The sequence below is a fragment of the Nerophis lumbriciformis genome, linkage group LG25 (genome assembly GCF_033978685.3).
Source record: "Nerophis lumbriciformis linkage group LG25, RoL_Nlum_v2.1, whole genome shotgun sequence".
NCBI classification, from domain to species: domain Eukaryota; kingdom Metazoa; phylum Chordata; class Actinopteri; order Syngnathiformes; family Syngnathidae; genus Nerophis; species Nerophis lumbriciformis.
The window spans coordinates 28578103-28593339 of NC_084572.2; the positions used below are offsets into that span (position 1 = coordinate 28578103).

The 15237-nt window shown below is 37.7% G+C and overlaps 1 protein-coding gene across 1 annotated transcript; it reads right to left on the reverse strand.

The window, feature by feature from the left end:
- Positions 1 to 8366: 8366 nt before the first annotated feature.
- Positions 8367 to 9458, reverse strand: npy2r (neuropeptide Y receptor Y2). The gene has a single exon (XM_061984555.1). The coding sequence runs from the start codon at positions 9449 to 9451 to the stop codon at positions 8396 to 8398; it is 1056 nt and encodes a 351-aa protein (XP_061840539.1). The 5' UTR covers positions 9452 to 9458; the 3' UTR covers positions 8367 to 8395.
- Positions 9459 to 15237: the final 5779 nt, after the last annotated feature.

The window sequence follows — 15237 nt, forward strand, 5'->3', positions numbered from 1 at the left end:
TATATATATATGTATATATATGTGTATATATGTATATATATATATATATATATATATGTATATATGTGTATATATATATATATATGTATGTATGTATGTGTATGTATATGTATGTATGTATATGTGTATATGTATATGTATGTATATATGTTTATGTATATGTATATGTATGTATGTATATGTATGTATGTGTGTATATATATATGTATATATATATATACAGTATATGTATATATATGTATGACAGTGACGTGCGGTCACTAGAGGCCATCATGGAAAGAAAAAAAATGTAAAAAGAAAAAAAATTAATTAAATCGTTATATGTATCCAGTGATTATACGATAAAGTTATTTTCCATTTAACTTCACCAGTTTTAGATTATTTGTATTCAAAATCGCTGAATTTTCACATTTGCCGTTCAAATACTGAGAAGAGACGGTGCTGCGATCAACAGCCAGTTGAGGCACGTCACTCAGTGCCTCAACATGGATTGCGCAATGACTCGGCTAACTGCTGGCCTGCTGTGCAGTGAGACCTTATTGCTATATGAACTATATTATACATTTCCATAGTTTAGTTAGCTGAGGTATATAATGTACAGTGTATTTTGTCAACAACTATATGTGTGTAACGTATTTCTTGTGCTGAGCAATCATAAAACTGCTGCGAAGATGCACTGTGTGAGGCTCGCAGTAATCTCGCCTCCTGGTGCCGCAGACTGCACCCCCCGACGGGAGCGCCACACCAACCAAAGCCCACACCCAAACCCTCCACGTGCAAGACCGAATCCACCCAAAAAAAGTCACTTAACAAGAAGCCAAAAAGTGCAAAAACAACAATGCTTGCGCCGGAGGAGCCGTGAACGACTGCAGGGACACAACATTAGGTACACCTGCAGACTGCAGCACGGATTTCATATTTCATTCATTCACAACTCCTCCAACACCAACACCACTGTTCCCGCACTTATAAGTAAAGGTTAGACCATAATAACGTTTTTTTTAATTAAATGTGCTTTTTTGTGTGCTACAGTTTGTATGTGTAAAGTTAAAGTTAAGTTAAAGTACCAATGATTGTCACACACACACTAGGTGTGGTGAAATTTGTCCTCTGCATTTGACCCATCCCTTGATCACTCCCTGGGATGTGAGGGCAGCAGTGGGCAGCAGCGGCGCCACGCCTGGGAATAATTTTTGGTGATTTAACCCCCAATTCCAACCCTTGATGCTGAGTGCCAAGCAGGGAAGAATGCTGGTATGAGCTTTTAAACATAACCCGTTAACTGCTGCCAATCAAATGGTGAATAAGATACTCTTTAGGGTTCATATGTTTGTAAATCTGACTGTGATGAAGTCAGTGCCTCACCAGTCATGAACCTCACCGCACGTCACTGGTATATAGTATATAATTGGTACAAAGGTTTAACTTTCTTTCTTTAGTTAATTTCGAACATGAACACACTTACAGTATAATACATCATATATATATATATATATATATATATATATATATATATATATATATATATATATATATATATATGTATATATATATATATATATATATATATATATATATATGTATATATATATATATATGTATATATATGTGTATATATATATATATGTATATATATATATATATGTATATATATGTGTATATATATATATATGTATATATATATATATATATATATATATATATTCTCATTGGTTTATATTATAGTTCAAATAATATTCTTAATAAAACATGTTTTAATACTGTATAAATATTTCCTCATTTAATTCTAATCATTTTAGACACAGAAAATGCATGAGATTACTTAAATTACAAACCTATTTGTAAATAAGAATATTATATACTACCAATTATTCTAGATTATTATAATGTAATTAATTAACTTATATTAGATAAACATTTCGAAATATGTATAAATATATACTGAATACATGTTTTTTTCTAATGAATTTAGATACACAGAATATGCATACAATTATTAAAATTAAAATATACATTGAAATATATTTTTAATATTGATTTTTTTCGAAATGTATTTTATAGAAAAATGTTTTATCATAATCATACATTTGATGTAACACAGAATATTATTCAGAAGTGTGGTTTTATATACTGTATATTTTAATTCAAATAATTGTACATACATAAAAAATGCATACAATTCTGAGTTAAAATATGCAGTCGGAAAAAAACCTTATTTATAGAAATGTGTATACACAAATATACATTCAATTGTATTTTTAAATAATTGATTTAAAATAATATTTTTTCACAAAATGTATTTACAGTACAAATCATTTTGACTCTCAGATATATTCAAGTATATTTTAAATATTTCAACCAAATAGCATAATATATACTTCTTTTTTTTTTCTTTCTTTTTTTTTCATACTTTCAATGTCTCCATGGAAACATTCTCAAGGACGGAAATGGTGACAGAAAAATGTAACAAAATAAATGAAATATAATATAATCCGAACTGTATGCTATGTATGGTGACATTTGAATGGCATGTTTCACAAATCCCTCGCATAGCTTAAAGTGTGCTGACCGTGTGACCCTCTTGGCGAATACACAATCTTTGTGTCATGTCTCCGCGGAGGAGCTCAATAAGCGCACAAAGATGTGAATCCTGAGGGGATGATGCTCGTGTTTTTAAAAAAAAAAAGGAAATTACATTTAAAGCTTTTGTTGCTGTCACTTCGTTATCCGGAGGCTTTTAGGGCTGACGTGCATCTTATTGATTTTCCCGCCAGCGTGGAGGTGCTCTAAAAAAAAACAACATAACAAAAAGAAAAGCAGATGTTGACATTTTTAATGTGCTCGTCACGCAGCGCCAAACAAAGCAGGTCAACCGGAAGTACTCGTCTTTGTTCGTGGCCGCGTCCTCGAAGGCAACACTTGGCGTGTAACAGGACACTTTGAGCGTGTGGACCCTGAACGCAACACGAGCTGCCGCCCTTTGACCTCTTTCGCCATCTTGGAGTGGGCTTTTAAAAATCAATGTCTTGCTTGGACACGAAACAAAACTCCCTAAAAAACAAAAACAAAACAACTGATCCATAAATAGAGTTTAATTTAATTTGTACTCCCTTTTCATTCACTGAAAATCAATAGATGTCTTGCTTTGACAAAGAGGACACCTGCGTCAGCCCTTTTGGGTCGCATGCTCGTTAAAACCAATAAAAGTCCTCGCCTTTTGTCGCGGAACATCTCGCGACCCTTCCGCTGTCATTCCAAAAGCAATAGGTAAAAAATCAATAGGAGAAGAATCCACAGATAGTCCTTGCTGCGAGGAATCTTCAATGTCTTGCATCGTTTGTGGAAGTTTGTGGCATTTAAAAGCAACAGGGGTCTGAAGACGAGGAGAGGGGGAAAATCCGTAAACAATTCTTTGACATTCAGCTGTCAAAATCAATAGGGATCTTGCTCTGACAAAGCAAAATCTATGCAATGTTCCCTAAAACCGATATGGGTCTTGCCTCGACAAATCTGCAGCAGGAGTTGATTTCGGCACTAAAATGTCAATAAAATCTTTAAAAATATATATATTTTTAAATAAATAAAACACAAATAAGTCAAACCAAGAAAATATTTCAAAAAAATATATATATAAAATGAAAAAAAAAAAAATCCTTGAAATTCCTGAAAATCAATGATTCTTGCCCTGAGAAACCCCAAACAAATGCTTTGATCAAAATCAATAGGAATCTTGCTGAAATGGAAAGAAAACTAAACATCCAAACGATTATAATCCGTGTAGAGAATTAGTTGAAGTCATTCAAAAGCAATAGTTAATTTTAACATCTGGCTAAGAGAGGACACACATCAATAGAACACAGGAAAGGATTAATGCTTATCATCTTGCGTCGGATTCAAAAGCAGTAGTGTTCTGAATGTGACCAGGATACTACAAAAATAAAAAATAAATAGCACAGTGACACAAAAAAAAGTCAATATGGTTCTTGCTTTGGCAAATACTTGTCAGGTGTGATGGTTGTTTGAAAAGCAGCATCGCTCTTAATGTCCTTCAAAATCAATAGGCATCTTGAGGGGGAAAAAAATCAATAAAACGTGCATCATATTGTGTGGTCCCTAAAATCCATATGGTTCTTGCCTCGAGACGTCCCAATAAACTCCTTGGATCGACAGTCATCCTCAAAATCAAGAGGAATCTTGCTTCCACCTGACCCAAAAACCCATCCAGACAGTTAATAGCATGTAGACTTTCTTCTTTGATAAGGTTGGCTGAAGTCTTTCAAAACCAATAGGCATCTTAACATCTGACGCAGAGAGACAAAAATCAACGGATCAAATCTTTAGAATTCATACTATAGTTCCTGAATTGACAAAGGATGAATCCAAAAGCAGTAGCGTTCTGAAAGTGACCGGGACACAGAAAAAAAAAATCAATAGGACAATAACCCCAAAAAAGTGATTATAGTTTGCAAGGTTTGATGATTGGCTAAAAATCAGCAATGTCTTTTAAAACCAATAGGCATCTTGGGGTGACAGAGAGGGGGGAAAATAAATAGAACGTACGTTATATGGTCCTTAAAATCAATATGGTTCTTGTCATATTGTGTCGGGCATCCTTTAAAACCAATAGATGTCTCAAAGTTCAAAATTCTTTGAACTATCTCAGCCATCTTGTTTGTTACTCAAAACCAACAGCCCAGCAGGCACAAGACATTGATACAGCGTTGATTATACGTACACGTCCTTTAAAACGGACAAATAGTTGTATTTGTAAATTGAGACAACGTTGATGTCTAACGTTGGATCCACGTTGTTGGTTGGGAAATGACCAAATTTCAATGGTCAAATCAACGTCACTAACCAACATTGATTAAACGTTGTCAAAAAGCATGTTGTTTCATTGTTGTATTTGTGTTGTGGAATATTGGTTGGGAAACGACCAAAATTCAATGGTCAAATCAACGTCAGAACCCAACATTGTTCAAACGTCGACAAAAAGCATGTTGTTTCAACGTTGTATTTGTGTTGTAGAATATTAGTTGGAAAATGACCAAATTTCAATGGTCAAATCAACGTCAGAACCCAACATTGTTTCAACGTTGTATTTTTGTTGTAGAATATTGGTTGGGAAATGACCAAAATTCAATGGTCAAATCAACGTCAGAACCCGACATTGATTAGACATCGACAAAAAGCATTTTGCTTCAACGTTGTATTTGTGTCGTGGAATATTGGTTCGGAAACAACCAAATTTCAATGGTCAAATCAACGTCAGAACCCAACATTGTTAACTCGACATTGTTCAAACGTCGACAAAAAGCATGTTTTTTCAACGTTGTATTTGTGTTGTAGAATATTGGTTGGAAAATGACCAAATTTCAATGGTCAAATCAACGTCAGAACCTGACGTTGATTAGACGTCGACAAAAAGCATGTTGCTTCAACGTTATGTTTGTGTTGTGGAATTTTGGTTAGGAAACGACCAAATTTCAATAGTCAAATCAAAGTCAGAACCCAACATTGATTAAACATAGTCAAAAAGCAAGTTTTTTTAACGTTGTATATGTGTTGTAGAATATTGTTTGGGAAACAACCAGAATTCAATGGTCAAATCAACGTCAGAGCCCAACATTGTTTCAACGTTGTATTTTTGTTGTGGAATATTGGTTGGGAAATGACCAAAATTCAATGGTCAAATCAACGTCAGAACCCGACATTGTTCAAACGTCGACAAAAAGCATGATGTTTCAACGTTGTATTTGTGTTGTAGAATATTGTTTGGGAAACAACCAGTATTCAATGGTCAAATCAACGTCAGAGCCCAACATTGTTTCAACGTTGTATTTTTGTTGTGGAATATTGGTTGGGAAATGACCAAAATTCAATGGTCAAATCAACGTCAGAACCCGACATTGTTCAAACGTCGACAAAAAGCATGATGTTTCAACGTTGTATTTGTGTTGTAGAATATTGTTTGTGAAACAACCAGTATTCAATGGTCAAATCAACGTCAGAGCCCAACATTGTTTCAACGTTGTATTTGTGTTATGGAATATTGGTTGGGAAATGACCAAAATTCAATGGTCAAATCAACGTCAGAACCTGACATTGAATAAACGTCGACAAAAAGCATGTTGTTTCAACGTTGTATTTGTGTTGTAGAATATTAGTTGGAAAATGACCAAATTTCAATGGTCAAATCAACGTCAGAACCCTACATTGTTTAAACGTCGTCAAAAAGCATGTTTTTTCAACGTTGTATTTGTGTCGTGCAATATTGGTTCGGAAACGATCAAATTTCAATGGTCAAATCAACGTCAGAACCCAACATTGTTTCAACGTTGTATTTGTGCTGTAGAATATTGTTTAGGAAACGACCAAAATTCAATGGTCAAATCAACGTCAGAACCCGATATTGATTAGACGTCGACAAAAAGCATGTTGCTTCAACGTTATGTTTGTGTTGTGGAATTTTGGTTAGGAAGCAACCAAATATCAATAGTCAAATCAAAGTCAGAACCCAACATTGATTAAACGTTGTTAAAAAGCAAGTTTTTTCAACGTTGTATTTGTGTCGTGGAATATTGGTTCGGAAACGATCAAATTTCAATGGTCAAATCAACATCAGAACCCAACATTGTTCCAACGTTGTATTTTTGTTGTGGAATATTGGTTGGGAAATGACCAAAATTTAATGGTCAAATCAACGTCAGAACCCAACATTGTTCAAACGTCGACAAAAAGCATGTTGTTTCAACGTTGTATTTGTGTTGTAGAATATTGGTTGGAAAATGACCAAAATTCAATGGTCAAATCAACGTCAGAACCCAACATTGTTTAAACGTCGTCAAAAAGCATGTTTTTTCAACGTTGTATTTGTGTCGTGGAATATTGGTTCGGAAACAACAAAATTTCAATGGTCAAATCAACGTCAGAACCCAACATTGTTTCAACGTTGTATTTTTGTTGTGGAATATTGGTTGGTAAATTACCAAAATTCAATGGTCAAATCAATGTCAGAACCCAACATTGTTCAAACGTCGACAAAAAGCATGTTGTTTCAACGTTGTATTTGTGTTGTGGAATATTGGTTGGGAAACAACCAGAATTCAATGGTCAAATCAACGTCAGAGCCCAACATTGTTTCAACGTTGTATTTGTGTTGTAGAATATTGGTTGGGAAACAACCAGAATTCAATGGTCAAATCAACGTCAGAGCCCAACATTGTTTCAACGTTGTATTTGTGTTGTAGAATATTGTTTGGGAAACAACCAGAATTCAATGGTCAAATCAAGGTCAGAGCCCAACATTGTTTCAACGTTGTATTTGTGTTATGGAATATTGGTTGGGAAATGACCAAAATTCAATGGTCAAATCAACGTCAGAATCTGACATTGAATAAACGTCGACAAAAAGCATGTTGTTTCAACGTTGTATTTGTGTTGTAGAATATTGTTTGGGAAACAACCAGAATTCAATGGTCAAATCAACGTCAGAGCCCAACATTGTTTCAACGTTGTATTTGTGTTGTAGAATATTGTTTGGGAAACAACCAGAATTCAATGGTCAAATCAACGTCAGAGCCCAACATTGTTTCAACGTTGTATTTGTGTTGTAGAATATTGTTTGGGAAACAACCAGAATTCAATGGTCAAATCAACGTCAGAGCCCAACATTGTTTCAACCTTGTATTTGTGTTATGGAATATTGGTTGGGAAATGACCAAATTTCAATGGTCAAATCAACGTCAGAACCCAACATTGTTCAAACGTCGACAAAAAGCATGTTATTTCAACGTTGTATTTGTGTCGTGGAATATTGGTTCGGAAACAATCAAATTTCAATGGTCAAATCAACGTCAGAACCCAACATTGTTTCAACGTTGTATTTTTGTTGTGGAATATTGGTTGGGAAATGACCAAAATTCAATGGTCAAATCAACGTCAGAACCCAACATTGTTCAAACGTCGACAAAAAGCATGATGTTTCAACGTTGTATTTGTGTTGTAGAATATTGGTTGGAAAATGACCAAATTTCAATGGTCAAATCAACGTCAGAACCCAACATTGATTAAATGTCAAAAAGCATGTTTTTTCAACGTTGTATTTGTTTTGTAGAATATTGGTTGGGAAACAACCAGAATTCAATGGTCAAATCAAGGTCAGAGTCCAACATTGTTTCAACGTTGTATTTGTGTTATGGAATATTGGTTGGGAAATGACCAAAATTCAATGGTCTAATCAACGTCAGCATGTTGCTTCAACGTTGTATTTGAGTTGCTCAACGTCAGGACCTAATTCAAGAAGTTCTCAACGTTGTTTTAATGTTTTGTGCCTGCTGGGCTGGTTCTGACCTAGAAGACATGGACCTGTGAGGAAGATGCAGTTTCTCCGGACTCAGACTTTGGTGCACTTGGAGCCCGAAAAGACGTTGCCTGGCGTGCCTTTGTGCGTGCGGGCGTGGCCCTTAAAGGGGCGGTAGCAGTGGCAGACGGACAGGAAGGCGCTCCTGTAGTTTTTGTTCATCCAGCCGTACAAGATGGGGTTGACGAAGGTGGAGCACATGGCGACCACGTGGAAGGCGCTGAAGAGCAGCTTGAAGTCCCGCATGTAGACCACGCTGCTGTCGATGTCCACCGCCAGCTGGAAGGCGTGCAGCGGCAGCCAGCTGACGGCGAACACCACCACCATGGTCACCAGCATCTTGGTGGTCTTCCGCCGGCGCCGGTGGTGCCCCTCGAGGCCGCTGCACGCTGCCATGCGGCTCTTCATGGCGGTCCAGATGCGCACGTAGGCCACGCAGTTGACAGCCAGCGGAAAGCCGTACTGCAGCACCAGCATGGAGACGCTGTAGACGCTCCCGTTCACGCCGCCCTCCGGCCACTTCTCCGCGCACACCTGCAGGGACTCGCCGGGCGCGAGCTCGAAGGTGCCGTACTCGCGGAAGATGGCCAAGGGGCTGGCCAGGAGGGCGCTGACGGCCCAGGTGAGGGCGATGACGGCGGCGCACACGTCCCTGGACATCTTGCTCTCGGTGTGGCGGACGATGCTGCGGTAGCGGTCCAGCGCGATGACGTTCAGCGTGATGGTGGACACGTGCACGGCGGCGCCCTGAGCGCACGGCAGCACGAAGCACAGCACGCGGCCGAACATCCACTCGCCGTAGAGCGTGTAGGCCAGCGTGAACGGCAGGCACAGCGTGTTGACCAGCAGGTCGGCCACCGCCAGGTTGACGATGAAGAAGTTGGTGACGGTGCGGAGGGTCCTGAACCGGTAGACCACGTAGATGACCAGGCTGTTGCCGGTCACGCCCAGCACGATGATGGCGCTGTACGCCAGGATCAGGACCACCTGCACGCCCAGCAGCTTGGTGCTCTCCTCCAGACCCAACGCCGCCTCGCCGGGGGGCGGTGCTGTTGCCAAGCAGCAGTTGGAGGACCCCGCCTCTGTCATTTTTAGTAGGCGGAGTATGGCGCCCCCATCAGCCAGGCTGTGGAACGACAACTGGATGATTGGCAAGTTGTTCTGAAACGCACATGAGACCAAGAAATTCATTAGAACAATACCAACAACACCCCACAAAACTTAGCCACCGAACATGTTAGCATCAGAAGCGCTAGCTCTTATGAAAAATAACAAGAGTTCATTAGCATCTACAAACCCCGTTTCCATATGAGTTGGGAAATTGTGTTAGATGTAAATATAAACGGAATACAATGATTTGCAAATCCTTTTCAACCCATATTCAATTGAATATGCTACAAAGACAACATATTTGATGTTCAAACTCATAAACCTTTTTTTTTTTTGCAAATAATAATTAACTTAGAATTTCATGGCTGCAACACGTGCCAAAGTAGTTGGGAAAGGGCATGTTCACCACTGTGTTACATGGCCTTTCCTTTTAACAACACTCAGTAAACGTTTGGGAACTGAGGAGACACATTTTTTAAGCTTCTCAGGTGGAATTATTTCCCATTCTTGCTTGATGTACAGCTTAAGTTGTTCAACAGTCCGGGGGTCTCCGTTGTGGTATTTTAGGCTTCATAATGCGCCACACATTTTCAATGGGAGACAGGTCTGGACTACAGGCAGGCCAGTCTAGTACCCGCACTCTTTTACTATGAAGCCACGTTGATGTAACACGTGGCTTGGCATTGTCTTGCTGAAATAAGCAGGGGCGTCCATGGTAACGTTGCTTGGATGGCAACATATGTTGCTCCAAAACCTGTATGTACCTTTCAGCATTAATGGCGCCTTCACAGATGTGTAAGTTACCCATGTCTTGGGCACTAATAGACCCCCATACCATCACAGATGCTGGCTTTTCAACTTTGCGCCTATAACAATCCGGATGGTTCTTTTCCTCTTTGGTCCGGAGGACACAACGTCCACAGTTTCAAAAACAATTTGAAATGTGGACTTGTCAGACCACAGAACACTTTTCCACTTTGTATCAGTCCATCTTAGATGAGCTCAGGCCCAGCGAAGCCGACGGCGTTTCTGGGTGTTGTTGATAAACAGTTTTCGCCTTGCATAGGAGAGTTTTAACTTGCACTTACAGATGTAGCGACCAACTGTAGTTACTGACAGTGGGTTTCTGAAGTGTTCCTGAGCCCATGTGGTGATATCCTTTACACACTGATGTCGCTTGTTGATGCAGTACAGCCTGGGGGATCGAAGGTCACGCGCTTAGCTGCTTACGTGCAGTGATTTCTCCAGATTCTCTAAACCCTTTGATGATATTACGGATCGTAGATGGTGAAATCCCTAAATTCCTTGCAATAGCTGGTTGAGAAAGGTTTTTCTTAAACTGTTCAACAATTTGCTCACGCATTTGTTGACAAAGTGGTGACCCTCGCCCCATCCTTGTTTGTGAATCTACTTTTATACCTAATCATGGCACCCACCTGTTCCCAATTAGCCCGCACACCTGTGGGATGTTCCAAATAAGTGTTTGATGAGCATTCCTCAACTTTATCAGTATTTATCGCCACCTTTCCCAACTTCTTTGTCACGTGTTGCTGGCATCAAATTCTAAAGTTAATGATTATTTTCAAAAACAAAAAATGTTTATCAGTTTGAACATCAAATATGTTGTCTTTGTAGCATATTCAACTGAATATGGGTTGAAAATGATTTTCAAATCATTGTATTCCGTTTATATTTACATCTAACACAATTTCCCAACTCATATGGAAACGGGGTTTGTACAACAAACACCCCCCAAAACCTGGCAATCTAACATGTTAGCATCAGAAATGCTACCTATTACTGTAGCGTTACGAACGCTACCTCTTATGATGACTAATTCAAGTTAATTGGCATCTAAACTAAAAGACTGCAATTCTTTAAAAACCCAGCCGGTTTATCACAAAGGCCCCCCGAAACTTGGCAATCTAATGTGTTAGCATCAGAAATGCCACCTATTAGCGTCACAAACGCTACCTTTATGAGGGCTAACAAGACATCCCACAAAGTATATTAGCATCACAAACGCTAACAAGAGTTCATTAGAGGCATTAAAAGACTGCAAAACTTAAAAAACCCAGACGGTTTATAACAAACACCCCCCAAAACTTGGCAATCTAACATGTTAGCATCAGAAACGCTATCTATTAGCGTCAAAAACGCTACCTTTGTACTGTTTCTGTACTTGTTTTGCTTATTATTTCTTGATAGAATGTCGTCTTAAGACCTACTTTTATTCTTTGGCTTTTAACACTACGTGAGTTGTGTGGTCCTCGGTGTTTTTAAAATTTGGATTTCTATTTATTGTTTTAATTGGTTTTACCCTTTAAAATCGTTTTTAATCATATTTATTTTTATATTGGTTTTATATTTATTAATTTTTTTGTTTTTTATTCAGTCATTGGTGGAGCTAAGGATAATATTTGAATATTGTTTTTAATATTGTTGTGCAGCACTTTGGAAACATTTCTGTTGTTTAAATGTGCTATACAAATAAAGTGGATTGGATAAATGTTCATATTATAAATAGAGGTTTATAAAATTCAAAAAAATATATATAAAAAAAACTTCCATTACCTACTGGACAGCATTTTACTTTTTTTTAATAACAGTTTGGAAAAGGACCTGCTGATAACCTCAATTAATCGACTACATTTAAAAAAATAAAATACATAACCTTTTTCCATCTACATTGTTCATTATTCAAATTTGAATCTTTGACATATTATTGGTTTCATTGCCATAAACCAGTGTTTTTCAACCTTTTTTGAGCCAAGGCACATTTTGTTCATAAAAAAAAATACGAAGGCACACCACCGGCAGAAAAGGTTAAAAAATGAAACTCCACCAGGTTGTCATGCCTTATTTTGAGTTTGTTGTTGTTTCCTGTGTGTAGTGCTTTAGTTCCTGTCTTGCGCTGTTAATTTGGTGACCCTTCCTGTTTTGTTGGTGTTCTCCTGTAGCAGCTTCACGCCTTCCTTTGAGTTCCATTGCCCGCACCTGCTTTGTTTTGGCAATCAAGACTATTTAAGTTGTGCGTACGCTATCCTTCTTTGTGGGGACACTGTTGATTGCCATGTCATGTACGGGATGTACTTTGTGGACGCCGTCTCCGCTCCACACGCTGTAAGTTTTTGCTGTCGTCCAGCATTCTGTTTTTGTTTACTTTGTAGCCAGTTCAGTTTTACTTTTGTTTTGCATAGCCATCCCTATGCTTCAGTGTCTTTTCCTAGCGGGACTTGCCTTTTGTTCATTTTTGGTTTAAGCATTACATACCTTTTACATACCAAAAAAGGTTGAAAAACACTGCACTAGACAACGGCACATAGTTATAATTATTGATGTGCAAAAAATATTTTTTGGACCAATTAGGTGAAGTTGCATAATTTCCCACGGCACACCAGACAATATCTCACGGCACACTAGTGTGCCGCGGCACAGTGGTTGAAAAACACTGTCTTAAACCATACTTGCCAACCTTGAGACCTCCAATTTCGGGAGGGGGGGGCGTGTGGTTAAGAGGGGAGGAGTATATTGACAGCTAGAATTCACCAAGTCAAGTATTTCATATATATATATATATATATATATATATATCTATATCCTGAAAATATGCAAACAAAACTGTGTTTAGATAATTGATACTTCAGACTTGCATAAATAAATATTAAGGAATATAACATAACTTGGCTTCTGAGAGCTTCAAAATGTAATGAATGAAATGTTAAAGTTGTTGATAAACAAGCAATTATTTTAATAATTAAATATGGTCATTTTAAATGAATTATTATGATCATTTAAAATCAATTATTTCAAATATGTTTATTTTAATGTATAATTCTATGGCTGGATGTAATAAGGAGTCAGAAAAAATACAAAGAAAAATACAATTAATTTTGATGTTTTTAGCAAAATATAGTAAAAATTTTGTTTTTTTTGTTTTTTTTAAATTAATAAATATATTTATTTTTAGGTAAGATAAACATAATAATACAATTTATCTGTAGTCTGGATGATTTAGTTCTTGTCACCCTGTTGTCCTCCCGTCATGAAAAAAGGCTGTCCTCACTCAGGTCCGCATGGAGCTGGAGGGGGCGTGGCTTCCAGCTCCGGCTGAAAATCGGGAGATTTTCGGGAGAATATTTGTCCCGGGAGGTTTTCGGGAGAGGTGCTGAATTTCGGGAGTCTCCCGGAAAAATCGGGAGGGTTGGCAAGTATGCAAAAAAAGGTTGAAAAACACTGCACTAGACAACGGCACATTGTTATAATTATTGATTTGCAAAAAATATTTTTTGGACCAATTAGGTGAAGTTGCATAATTTCCCACGGCACACCAGACAATGTCTCATGGCACACTAGTGTGTTGAAAAACACTGCCATAAACTACTAAATAAGCTTACATTTCATGCTTACAATTTGAAAGCACAATTTATTAATTCATTTTGGTCATCCAAATACTTTGAATCCACATGCTTTGTTATTTTTGTAATATTATATTATTGTTTTATTTAAAAAATTTTAAAAGTGAAGTAAACAGGAAGTTGTAGATGTGGCGCATGCGCAGTGAACCGGGCAGTGACCGCGTAAGCAAGCAGGCTAGCTATCATTTTTAAAGTAGGTTCACCTCTTGAAGTTACTTTTAATACTTAAAGTACGCGATAAAATGACTGCCGAGACACATTCCCAGATTTGTAAACGTACTACTTTTCTGAAAACGTAATATTTTTCATTTTAACGACCTTTTTTCCCGAGTACGTATAAAGCCTTAAAGACAATTAGCGGTGCGGGTGAACCTGCTTTTAAAACAAACAATTAAAAACACCTGTGAGACAACGACCAGGTTTTCAACCCATTCCATTACTTTTTCAACTTGGACATTTTGCAGCCTCGACTGCGTCGTTTTGTATTCATTCAATTACCAATCAGGCTATTTCCGTGAGAATGACGCAAAGTGCTTAAAATGGTGCAAAAATGACAGTGAAAGAGGAAACATGCCGTAATTCTTACCTCAGTCTACAGGAAGACGCTGGCCGCGCTGCTCTCTGACATAGAAGTGAAGAAGAGGAGGATGCAGTAAACATCCAAGCTTCATGTCCAGGGACAAGATGCATGTCCAGTATGCGCGCAAAGGGACGACTCCCTCCCCTCTTTCCCTGCACGTCATCCAGCCTCCAACAAAGCTGGGTAAGAAAGCTCATTTTTGAATTACATTACCATTGTTTATCATTCTCATCATGTCAATTATGCACTTACATAACCATTGGACCAATCCTAATCATATTAATCTGGTCAATTTGCATAAGCAATACATCGTGTGCCTCACTTAATCACACAGCCAGCCCTATGGTAATATGTGTAAATCCATTCACATTCACGTACAATTAAGGGGCACTTAATTAGTAAGGGATAAGAGACAATTTCTGTCATTGTGAAAATGCAATTACCTATGAATATTTACAGCATGTATTAATTCCCCCAGGACTGCAATCTATTTGTGGTACGTAGATTACATAATATATACATGTGAGTTGATATGCACATAGATTTGGTATAATTGGCCTTGACACATGTGCATGTGAGCAAAAAACGTGAACAACAAAACAAATATGTGTAGAAATTAGTGTTGCACCGGTACCACAATTATTTAGATACTTTTTGATACTTTTCTAAATAAAGGGGACCACAAAAAATTGCATTATTGACTTTATTTTAAAGCGGAACATTATCACAATTTCAGAAGGGTTAAAACCATTAAAAATCAGTTCCCA

What these genes read in the sequence shown, in the direction of transcription:
- npy2r (XM_061984555.1), bottom strand. Translation starts at nt 9,451, where the DNA reads ATGACAGAGGCGGGGTCCTCCAACTGCTGCTTGGCAACAGCACCGCCC.